Source organism: Balaenoptera acutorostrata, chromosome 20 (genome assembly GCF_949987535.1).
Source record: "Balaenoptera acutorostrata chromosome 20, mBalAcu1.1, whole genome shotgun sequence".
NCBI classification, from domain to species: Eukaryota; Metazoa; Chordata; class Mammalia; order Artiodactyla; family Balaenopteridae; genus Balaenoptera; species Balaenoptera acutorostrata.
Genome location: NC_080083.1, coordinates 19,078,180 through 19,090,885, shown reverse-complemented (window position 1 = coordinate 19,090,885; position 12,706 = coordinate 19,078,180). Strand labels below are relative to the sequence as shown.

At 38.4% G+C, this 12,706-nt stretch overlaps 1 protein-coding gene across 3 annotated transcripts in view; it reads left to right on the top strand.

The window, feature by feature from the left end:
- MYO1D (myosin ID) overlaps window positions 1-12,706 on the top strand; it is a 355,807-nt gene that overhangs the window by 140,534 nt on the left and 202,567 nt on the right. For all 3 annotated transcript variants that reach the window (XM_007190161.2, XM_028168535.2, XM_028168534.2), the window contains exon 15: window positions 10,879-11,045. In XM_007190161.2, the coding sequence (XP_007190223.1) occupies window positions 10,879-11,045 (167 nt within the window). The remainder of the gene's footprint in view (window positions 1-10,878; window positions 11,046-12,706) is intronic.

Below are 12,706 nucleotides of genomic sequence, written 5' to 3'. Positions count from 1 at the left end.
TCTGTAAATGAAGTACAGGAGAAGGTATCCCAGCACTGGTACAGCAGCTCTAAGGTTATTAGAGACAAGTTCCTTCTGTCTTTCTGCTCTACCATCCTAGTGCTTGGCATCCCTTCTCCTAGTCCGAGATGGCAATTGGAGCCTCTTCCCTTTTAAAGAGACTTCCTGGAAGTCTCATATAGCACTTTAGCTACATCTCATTTGCTGTACCTAGTTGCCAGGGAAGCTGGGAAGTGCCTTTTTATTCTGGTCAGCAGTGCACCCAGCTAGAAGTAAGTTTTCTGTTTTGAAGTAGGAAAAAAAATACTGTGTGTGAGGTAGGCAACGAGTCTAGCAGTCTCTGCTACAGCTCCCCAGTCTCTGTGTTTGTAGAGTTGGGGGAATGAGGGAGAGAGTAGGGACAAGCAAAAGAATAGAGACAACCTATCAGTCTAATAGAAGGCAGGAAGGTGGGCAGGGCAGAAACAAAGGAAAAATGTTACATTTAGAAAATACATACATGATAGAAATAAATCTAATTAATTGGTACTCACCATAAATGTAAATAGACTAAACAGACTGGATAGGTGGAAAATCCAGGTACAGGCATACCTTGTTTTATTGCAATTCACAGATAGTGCATTTTTTACACATTGAAGGTTTGTGGCAACCCTGCAACAAGTAAGTTTACCAGCACCATTTTCCCAGCAGCATTTTCTCAGTTGTACCTCTGTGTCACAGTTTGGTAATTCTTGCAGTATTTCAAACATTTTCATTATTGTTATATTTGCTGTGGTGATCTGTGACCAGTGATCTTTGATGATCTACAACTCGCTGAAGGCTTAGGTGATGGTTAGCGTGTTTTAGCAATAAAGTATTTTTAAGTCAGGTGTTGTTTTTTTTTAGGCTTAATTCTATTGCACACTTAATAGACTATAGTGTCATGTAAACATAACTTTTATATGCACTGGTAAACCAGAAAATTCGTGTGACTTAGCCTGTTGCAGTATTGATGTTATTGCCATGGTCTAGAACTGAATCTGCAGTAACACCAAGGTTTTGCCATGTTGTTTATAGGAGCTACCTAGTTGACACTATGCAGAAAGATTAAGAACAAAAAGGTGGATAAAGATATATCAAGCCCCCCCCAAAAAGAAAACCTTGGTGAAAGCAATATTAATGTGAAAAAACATAGAATTTAAGGGAAAAAAGTATTATTACAGATAAAGAGACTAATCATAATAAAATGAAAATACTCAATAAAGCCATTTTGAACTAGCTACCTAACAGCACAGCCATGATGGTACTTGAACTCTATAAAGCAAAAAAAAAAAAAAAAAAAGAACCTGAAAAAATGTAAAAGGTAAAATTGACAGGTCCACAATCCTAGAGGGAGATTTTAAACCAACTCTACCAGAAACTGATAGATCAAGCAAAAACCTTAGTAAGAGTGCAGCAGCCAAATTTAAACTTTATCTAATAGATCAAAAGATCTCTGTACCAGGGGATAGGAAATACATATTCCTTTCAGGTATACATGCAACATTTACAAGAATTGACCACATGCTAGATCACAAAAGAAGTCTCAACTATTTTAACAAATGTATATATAGATGCATCTCCATCCTCACAGCAAATGAAATGAAAATCAGCATTAAAAAAGTTCTGTTTTTTTTTTTAATGTGCTTGGGAACTTAAAAATACTCCTAAAGTGGTCTACTTGTTATGCCTTTATTTAAAAAAAACAAAAAAACAAGGAAGACTGAAAGTAAATGAGTTAACTTCAACTCAAGAAGCCAGGAAAGGAAATCCAAAGAAAAAATTAAGAAAATTTTTAAATAGCAAAAACTAAAAGTAATCAAAAAATTAATCAAATAGACCTTTAAAAAACTTATTTTAAAAAGAGAAAATAATGTTAAGAATGAAAAAATGATACAACTTTATATATTACAGAGATTTTTTTTAAGTATCAGAATATTATGAACAACTGTATGCCAGTGAATTTGAAAAATTAGTTTTCTAGAAAAATGTTATCAAAATTAACTCAAGAAGAAATAGAAAGCCTGAATAAATCAATAGCCTTAAAGATTCTTAAAGATTCTGAATCACTAATCAGAAGTCTGCCTTCCCCCAATTCTGTCAAGAACTTCAGGCCCAGATGGTTTTACAGATAAGTTTTACAAATCCTTCAAGGAGCCAGTAATTCCTATCATACATACATGTTTTGGAGGATGGGAAGAAGAGTGGCCACTACCCAATTCATTTTATGAGCTTAATATTACCTTAGTACGAGGTTAACGTGAAAAAAATGAAATTAAAGATGATTTTCACCTAGGAACATAAACATGAAGATTTTTAAAATACATGTAAGTAATGCATTTTCCGGCAACAGGGTGAACAAAGCACCCCCTAAAACCAACTGAGAGCAACCAAAAATTGGTAAATTATAAAAACCAACTTCCTGAATACGGTCATGAACTAACAAGAAAGCAAAGAATATGCAGGCCTGGTGCTGAGTGAAGGCAGAAATTAACTGAATGAAGGGAAAAATAACTAGAGCACCAGAGCTGCTTTCACCCTGTCAGCGTCTGTTGAAGTGGGTGACTTTGAGTATAGGTACCCAAGGCTGGTCCTTGGAGGGAAGCCCAGGGCCTGCCCAGAGTAGGGTGACTAACAAGGGAACACAAACCACATGCATACTCACACATATGTACACACACAAACACACGCACACACACAATGGTGGGTCTCCAGAGGGCTGCCTCCTCAGAGAGCTACCTCTAGAATGAGCTAGAAATAACCCCTCATTATCTGAAAGGAAAACTGCCTGTCTTGGTCCTTGGCACTGAGCCAAGCAGGGTGGGTGGCCATCCCTTGAGAATTTATAATTGTAAGCCAGCTTTTGTGAGATTTGTAGTCCAAATTCACACTACCTGGGTGGCCTGAAAAGGCTCAAGCCTGGTCAATTCAGGTCTGGTATTGCCCCCAGGCATCTGATGGAAGCAAGGTGAGGGAACCACCTTCATTCCAGACCTTAAAGAACTTCCACAGATGGAGTTCTAAGGAAAATAGGGAGTTCGTAGTAAAAGATCTCCACAGACATAAAGAAGCAAGACAGGACACAGGGAGAGTCAGACTAAACAACAGACTCATGAAAATGTCTTATACTGGATTTTCAGAAACAGACTATAAGAATGTTTAATATGTTTCAAGAAATGAAAGGCCTAAAAATAAGAGAACTAGTAATTGAGAGCAGGTAGCTAGTCAATTGATAGAAATAAAAACTAATAATTAAAACTCAGTGGATAGGTTTAACATCAGTTTAGACAAAGCTGAAGAGAGAATAGGGAAATGAAAGAAACAATTGAAGAAATTATCCAGAATCCCACTTAAAGAGACCAAGAAATTAAAACTATAAAAGATACATTAAGAGACATGGAAGATAAAGTGAAAAGGTCTAACATGCATCTAACCAGAGTCAAAGAAGGAGAGGAGAGAATGGGCAGAACGATAGAAGGAAAAGAAAAAAGAATTTCAAGAATGATGAAAGACACCACTCTACAGGGTCAGGAAGTCCAGTGTATCCTGAGCTGGAAAAATTAAAAGCAATCTGCTCCCAAGCACCTAGTGAAACCCCAGAATACCAAAGATGAAGAAAATACCTTAAAAGCAGATTAGCTTTGAAGAGAGAAAATAACTAAACCAGAATTCTATACCAAGAGAATTTATATTTTTCAAGAACAGAGACACAACAAAGAATCTTTCTGAAAAATAAAAATAGAGAGTTAGAACCACAGTAAAGGAAATTCTAAAAGATATATGTCAGATAGGATGATGTCTGATTACTGAATGAAAATCTGAAATGCAAAATGAAGAGCAAAGAAATTGGTAAATATGTGGGTGCATATAACTAAGCTGACTCTGTAAAATAATATTTTATTGGATTAAAAATACAGGGTAGAGCTAAATAGCACAACAAGAATAGCATATAAATTGGAAGGGTGGGTGATTATAATTCAACTGTTTAAGGTCCTTGGTTGTTCAGGAAAAGGATAAAAGTATTGGTTAGCTTATAACTCTCATGAGTTATAAATACATATAAAATTTTCTAGTGTAGTCATTGAAAGAATAGAAATGAGTTTATAACTTCCAAACTAGTGGTTGGGGGTGGGGGAAGCCAGAATGAGAAAAAAAATCATTAGTCCTAAAAAACATGGGAAAGAGGAGACAAAATAACATAGGAAAGCTGGGACAAATAAAGATGGTAGAAATAAATCCAAATATATTAGTAATTACAGTGAATATAAATGGAGAAAAATTATCAAATCAGATTAAAGAAAAAGAATACAGATATATTGCCACTTATTAATGACATCTAATCATAACAGAAAAGTTGAAAGTTTATATTTAAAAAGATACATCAGGGCTTCCGTGGTGGCACAGTGGTTGAGAATCTGCCTGCCAATGCAGGGGACACGGGTTCGAGCCCTGGTCTGGGAAGATCCCACATGCCGCAGAGCAACTAGGCCCGTGAGCCACAACTACTGAGCCTGCGCGTCTGGAGCCTGTGCTCCGCAACAAGAGAGGCCGCAATAGTGAGAGGCCCGCGCACCGCGATGAAGAGTGGCCCCCACTTGCCGCAACTAGAGAAAGCCCTTGCACAGGAACGAAGACCCAACACAGCCAATAAATAAATAAATAAATAAATAAATAAATAAAGGAATTCCTTTTAAAAAAAAAAAAAGATATATCAGGCAAATTCTGACATTCTGGAATCACCTCAATCCAATTTCAGGACCTGTAGTGGCTCAGCAGTGAGCTGCCTCCCATCCCTGAAGGTGCCAGACTATTTTCCATTCACCTTTAACTCCCAAGTTTAGCTCTTCAGGATTCCAGACCAAAGTGTAGCTCTGCATCCAAGGTCTCGAGTTCCAGCTTTCATCCCCTGAACCCCACACGGCTGTCAGCAGCTGTGCTCAGCCTCACGGCTGCCTCTCCAGATCGACGGTTGCCTCTGAGACAAAAGCAGCCCTGAAGGCTGGCTTCGCCCCTCTGGGCTTTAGTCTTACTCTCATCTTGGCTGTGTTATTAGCTCTGATAACCTTTGTAGGTTACCTGATGATACCTTACACTAACTAATATTAGTTATTTCTCCCCTCTCCCCATATTTTGTGTAGCACTTTTTTTCAGTGACTTCCTCAGGAAGGTTGGTATGAATTGCCTAGTCCTCCATCACCAGAAGTGCATTTTCTCTGAGTCTGCACAGTGGTTTTGTTTTGTTTTGTTTTACTTTTAAAATGTTTATTTATTTTATTGACATACAATTGACATACAACAGTATATCAGTTTCAGATGTACAACATAATGATTCAATATTTGTATATTTTGCAAGATGATCACCACAATAAGTCTAATTAACATTCATCACCATGCACAGTTACACTTTTTTTTCCCTGTGATGAGAACTTTTAAGATTTACTCTCTCAGCAGCTTTCAAATATACAATACAGTATTATTAACTATAGCACACAGTGGGGTTTTTTTTCTTTTTAATTATTATTTATTTATTTTATTTTATATTTTTGGCCGTGTTGGGTCTTCGTTTCTGTGCGAGGGCTTCCTCTATTTGCGGCAAGCGGGGGCCACTCTTCATCGCGGTGCGCGGGCCTCTCACTATCGTGGCCTCTCTTGTTGCGGAGCACAGGCTCCAGACGCACAGGCTCAGCAGTTGTGGCTCACGGGCCCAGTTGCTCCGCAGCATGTGGGATCTTCCCAGACCAGGGCTCGAACCCGTGTCCCCTGCATTAGCAGGCAGATTCTCAACCACTGCGCCACCAGGGAAGCCCCACACAGTGTTTTTTTTTTTTTTTTTTTTAAAAGGATTTTCTTATTTATTTATTTATTTATTTATTTTTGGCTGTGTTGGGTCCTCGGTTCGTGCGAGGGCTTTCTCCAGTTGCGGCAAGCGGGGGCCACTCTTCATCGCGGTGCGGGGACCGCTCTTCATCGCGGTGCGCGGGCCTTTCTCTATCGCGGCCCCTCCCGTCACGGGGCACAGGCTCCAGACGCGCAGGCTCAGCAATTGTGGCTCACGGGCCCAGCCGCTCCGCGGCATGCGGGATCTTCCCAGACCAGGGCTCGAACCCGTGTCCCCTGCATTAGCAGGCAGATTCTCAACCACTGCGCCACCAGGGAAGCCCCCACACAGTGTTTTTAAATGTATGTCTTATCACCACCTAGATTATAAGTCTTTTGAATCTGCAGAATGACTTCTACTAATTTTATATACTTCTTGATACCTCATAAAGCACTCTGGGGCTTCCCTGGTGGCGCAGTGGTTGAGAATCTGCCTGCTAATGCAGGGGACACGGGTTCGAGCCCTGGTCTGGGAAGATCCCACATGCCGCGGAGCAACTAGGCCCGTGAGCCACAACTACTGAGCCTGCACGTCTGGAGCCTGTGCTCCGTAACAAAAGAGGCCATGATAGTGAGAGGCCCACGCACCGCGATGAAGAGTGGCCCCCGCTTGCCACAACTAGAGGAAGCCCTCGCACAGAAACGAAGACCCAACACAGCCAAATAAATAAATAAATAAATAATTTAAAAAAAAAAAAGTCACAGGCTGGCAATCATGCACTCCAGCAATATTTAAAAAAAAAAAAAAAAAAAGCACTCTGAACAGATGGTCAGTAAATTATTAAATGAACTTGAATTTGCCTTTGACTCTATTTATACTGTTCAACACATGTTAAATATCAATAGATGAATATCTATCTAAATCAGGTATCTTCTGCCAAATACATATTCTGATTGGTGTACTTTGGCAAAGGATGTTTTTCACAAAAATATAGGGAGAAACAGGTTTGAAAGTGCAAGATAATAAGATCACTATCAACTTTGGGAATTTAACCTTAATAAGACACTTACAATTTGTCAAATTTAGGATTTCTTAGGTTGAGTCAATCTGGGTATTTACAGAGGAGAGAGGAGGCGGCGTTTATAAATTGAAACAGAATGCTGATTAAATATAGAGAAAGTATTGCCACTAGCTTCCTTATCTGAAGGTTTTTACATTACTAACCAGGATGAAAGGGCATTCCCCCACCCCTTAGCTGGTCATGAAGTGTCTATTCCAGTGTTACCACTTCCTGTGCATAATCAGTCAATACTGGTAAAATTCCATTCAACTGGTTTCTGTTTAGTAAAGTTACTTATACTACTCAAATGATACCTTACACTAAGATTGCTTTGCCCACATGATTGCATAAATTATTGAGTTCAAAATATTTTCTAATTCATACTATAATTTTCTTTTAGACCTGAGGGTAATTTAGAAGTATATTTCTTAATTTCCAACCATATAAGATTTTCTAATTATCGTCTTGCTCTTGATTTCTAGCTTAATCTCATTTGATCAGAGGATAGATTCTGTGTGATTTCAGTCCTTAGAAATTTGTGAAGTTTTCTTTATATGTTTTGTTTATGTGTTAAAATTATTTGCATTTAATATTCTACACACATCCATTAGTTTGCTAGTCATATTATTATTGTCCAGTGTTTCTGCATTCTTACTAATTACTTTGTTTTGTTAGTGCTGAAACGTGTGATAAAACCTACTTTGATTCTAAACTTGTCTACTTCTTGTTGTACCTTCCATTTTTGCTTTAAATATTTTGAGAATTTATTAGGCTTATTCAAGTTAGAACTGTTATACCTTCCTAGTGTTTGAGTCATTTATCACTATGAAATGTCTTTATATTGCTTTTTTCCTTAAAGTCAGCTTTGCATGAATAAAAAAGTTAAAAGCAGCTTTTCTTTTGGCCAGGGCTTGCATGGTCTATCCTTTTCTACCCTTTTACTTTCAACCTTTCCATATCCTTATGTTTCAAGTTTGTCCCTCATAAATAGCATATAGTTAGTTTTGTTTTTTATCCCTTCTGACCATCTTTGTCTTTTGAATAAATCATTTAGTTCATTTATTCTTTTTTTTAATAAGTTTATTTATTTTATTTATTTTTGGCTGCATTGGGTCTTTGTCGCTGTGTGCAGGCTTTCTCTATTTGCGGCAAGCGGGGGCTACTCTTTGTTGTGGTGTGCGGGCTTCTCATTGCGGTGGCTTCTCTTGTTGCGGAGCACGGACTCTAGGCTTGCGGGCTTCAGTTGTTGTGTCACGTGGGCTCAGTAGTGGTGGCACACAGGCTTAGTTGCTCCGCGCATGTGGGATCTTCCCAGACCAGGGCTTGAACCCGTGTCCCCTGCGTTGGCAGGTGGATTCTTAACCACTGTGCCACCAGAGAAGCCCAGTTCATTTACTCTTAACGTAGCTACCGTATGTTGTATTTAAATCAACCATCTCATTAGTGCTTTCTGTTTGTCTCTTCTATATTTCTTTTTCTTTGCTTCCTAACCTTTTTGATTGATTACTGTGGGCAAAAGGTAAACAGAATTCTATTCCTTCTGCTTAATAATCTCAGTTAAATTTCTAGCTCTGTTCCCCTGTTAACCTAGTATGATGTATATCAACTATATTACTAGGCAACATCACTTAAGATAAAAATTACCCCTATTGGTAAATTGCACCTGTACTGGGAGAATGATAGTTGTCTGGTGGGGATGACATACTTTTGGCTTCCTGAGTGTGATGACTCATGTATTAGGCATGTCCCTTTCAAGGACCCTGGAAGCTATGTCTTTAGAGTTGTTACAAGAGGTATTGAATCCTATGAGGCATGAGGCTTTTAAACCAAGGGCACTTCCCACATCTGTCTGATATGGACCTCATCTTATTGTGCCCAAGCTATTACCTGACTGCGGTATGGGCTGCTGCACGACCTTGACATGCCTGCTGGCAAACCATGTTCTTGTCCTCCTGGGTAGACTCCTGCCAAGTGCGGGCTGTAAGTCTTTTGAGTCATAATGTTTAGTTAGACCTAGGGAGGCATCCTTTCCTTGCACCGCCGCCGCCCCACCCCCCACTACCACTCAGTATTGCAATGATTTTTTATTACTACATTTATTCACGTTATTATTTTGGAAGATTTACATTATAATATTGTTTTGGTGGTTACTCAAGTTATTACAATGTCATTTTGGATTATAGAAATCTAATCTTATTTGGTGCTTTTTCCTCCTTCCTGGACAATGCAAGGTCCATAAAACATCTTAATTCCATTTGTCTTCCTCCCAACTTATGCACTCTTTTGGTCATGTACTTATAAATATTTATTTTATTTATTTATTTATTTATATATACACACAGATATATATACACATATATGTTATATATCTGTATATATATAAAGCCAGTAAGATGATGACATCATCATCATCATTATTATTACTACTAGGTATAGTCAATATCTGTTTAGATTTACTCATTTATTACTTCTTTTTTCCTCTTTCTATATCACTGAGCTTCCTCTTGGACCATTCTTCTTCTGCCTGAACTTCATCCTGTTGTATCTGAGGCCTGATGTTGACAAATTCTGAAAATATTTTATGCTGTTTTCCTTCTTGAAGAATATTTTTGCTGAGTGTAAAATCCTACATTGGCAGTTCTTTAAGCATTTCAAAGACAATACTCATTTGTCTTCTGGATTCCATATTTTCTTTTGAGAAGTCAGCTGTCAGTCTATTTGTTGCTCCTTTAGGTAGTCAGCCTTTTTTCTTCTGGCTGCCCTTCTTTGGTTTTCAGAAGTTTAACTGATGTACCTAGGTGTAAATTTTTCTTTTTAAATCTTGCTTGCAGTTTGTAGGACTTCTTCAGTTTGTTACAGCTTGATTGTTTTTCATCAGTTTTACAAAGTTCTTGGCTATTAGCTCTTCAAATATTGCTTCTGCCCCTTCTGTCTCCTCCCTTTGGGACTCCAGTTACTTAGACCACTTCACAGTGTCTTCTGTGCCTCTTAACCTCTCTTCTTTATTTTCCATCTTTTTGTCTCTCCATGATCCATTCTGGGAAAATTCTTCTCACCTTCCTTCTAGTTCACTAATTTTTTTCTTCACCAATTTCTAATCTACTCTTCTACTGATCCACTGAGTTCTTAATTTCCATTATTGTATTTTTAGGTCCTAGGTTTTCCACTTGGTCTGGTTCTTTTTTGTAGTTTCTGGTTCTCTAAAAAAATTCTCAATATTGTCTTTTGTCATCTTGAACATGCTAAGCATAGTTGTTTTAGTATTTCTATCTGATAACTCCAGTATCTGGGCCCTTACAGATCTTTTTATTTTGTATGTTGTTTTGCTATTTCTAATTCATGTTATCTTGGCTCCTTATATATCTGGTTAACTTTTAATTTGGTCCAAACATCATATTTGCAAAACTGTTTATAAAAATAATTGGAGGCCCAAGTTTATGTAATCTTTCTCTAGGGAAGATTTATCTTTGCTCCTTTTAGGCACCTAAAAGCACTGATATTCCAAAGAAGCTATTCCAGTTTGAAGGACTGAAATGATTCAAAGCTGAAAGGAGCACTTAGTATGTACCAGGACTGTGCCAATTATTTTACATTCTTCAACAATGCATTTTTACCACAGCTTCTGCCTCTTTCTATTAAATTACTCCTTCTGTTACTTTTAACCATGTTTCTGTAAATACACAAAAACTTGATGTTTACATGTCTCAGTTGTTTACACCCTAGTTTTATCCCCTTTCTACTATTCCTGATGAGTCCTAAAATATAATAATACAAAATTTTAACTGAATGCCTGAGAATTTCCAGGCATTAAATTGAAGGGAAATTTAAGTTGAAGGGAAAGGAAGAATTTTTTTATAAGTCTATGCCTGAGAAATGAGAGCCACAGAGCTCAATTTGACACAGCTAACACTAATGACATGTTAATGTCTTTAGTCCGGGATTTTTCTCCAGGGAAACATCATTTGCCGATTCATTTCTTTAGGAACCATATTATGTACGTTGCATCAAACCCAACGACAAGAAGTCCCCACAGATCTTTGACGATGAACGCTGCCGGCATCAAGTAGAGTATCTTGGACTTCTGGAAAATGTGAGGGTGCGTCGGGCAGGGTTCGCCTTCCGCCAGACCTACGAGAAGTTTCTTCACAGGTGAGAATAGACTAAACAAGGAAACCTGCTAGCACACTGAGAATTATGGAGTCCTCCCCATGTTTAACCATGCATCAGCTCCTATCAGACAATCTAAATGTTTGTTGAATGAACAGAAGAGTTGAGGAAACTGCAACTATGAAAGACCTTCCCAGAATCGGCAGGACTCCCCTTGAGTCTGTGGTTTACGGACCATGGGAAAAAATTTTATTCTTCATGGGGAAAATGGAGGCATGTAGTATAGGAGAAAAAAGAAGGATTTGGAGTCACAGCTGGGTTGGAATCCTGGCTATGCTACTCATTTGCTGCACGACCTTGAGCTAGAAATTTAACTTCTTTGACTCTCCTTCTGCATCTATAAAATGAGTATAGTAACACTACCTCATAAGCCTTTTGTTGTGAGGATTAAATTAACCAAAGTAAAAAGACTAGGTGCCTGGCACATAATAGATGTTCAGGTAATGCTGCTTAGCATTACTGATATTGCTAACTATAATAATAACAAAATATTAAGTAGTTAATCATGGAGGCCCTAAAATTAGTCTACCTGATTGAATCCTGGCTTTGCCATTTCTTAGCTTTTTGACCTTAGGCAAATCATATAACCTTTCCATGCCTCAGGTTCCTATGTATAAATTGGGGGAAATTAATTAATTTTTTTAAATGGGAATAATAATGGTAACTGCCTGGTAGGGCTGCTGGGGGATGAAGTAATACATGTGAAGTACTTAGAATGGTACCTGGCATATAGTAATCACTCAATAAATGTAAGGTATCATTGCTATTGTTATTTATTTTTACTAACAATAATGATAGTTGACACCTGGTATCATAAAAATAGTGTTTTAAATTCCATCTATTCATTTATTTTAAAATATTTATTGAGCATTTCCTATGTTGTAGACTGCAGATTCCACAAAATATGAATAAACAAATACATAAAATACTGATTGGTGAGAAGAGTATCTAAGGAGATAATAATGACAGGAAGGGGTCAGCCATACAAAGGTCAAAGAATAGAGCAGGTAGAGCAGAGGAAACAGCGGAGAAAAGTCTCTTGCAATAATAAGTGGTGTTTTAGGTACCAAACATCATCCAGTGCGGTTGGAGGATGCTGAGTGACAGGGCAGTGGTGTAGGGTGAGATCAGAGATGGACATAGGCCAGATCATGTTGAATGTTGTAATCCAGACTAAACAGTTTAGATTTTGGCTAATTGTGGTAGAAAACCACTGGTGGATTTTATGCAGGGAGCAACCCAATCTTATGGGTGTCTTAAGATATCACTGTGGCTGCTGTGTGAATAGGAAGCAAGGAGACATTTAGAGATGCTATTGCAGGAAACCAGGAGAGGCAGCTCAACGAGAGTGCCTTGAACAAGGAATTATTGTAGATCCAAGAGTAGTGGACTGATTCAGGGTATGTTTTGTGGAAAGGTAGACTAGACTTGCTCACGGATTGGCGCGATGAGAGAGGAGGAGAGAGGGATGAAGGGTAACAAGTAGATTCTGGCTGGAGCATTTGGGTAAGCATGGTACCATTTGCTGAGGCGAGAAAGATTGGGGAAGAGAAGTTTGAGGAGGAGGACGTGGAAGTGGGGCAAAGATGGAATCAAGATTGTGTCCTGACTGTGTTAGGTTTGAAATGGCTACTAAATGTCTA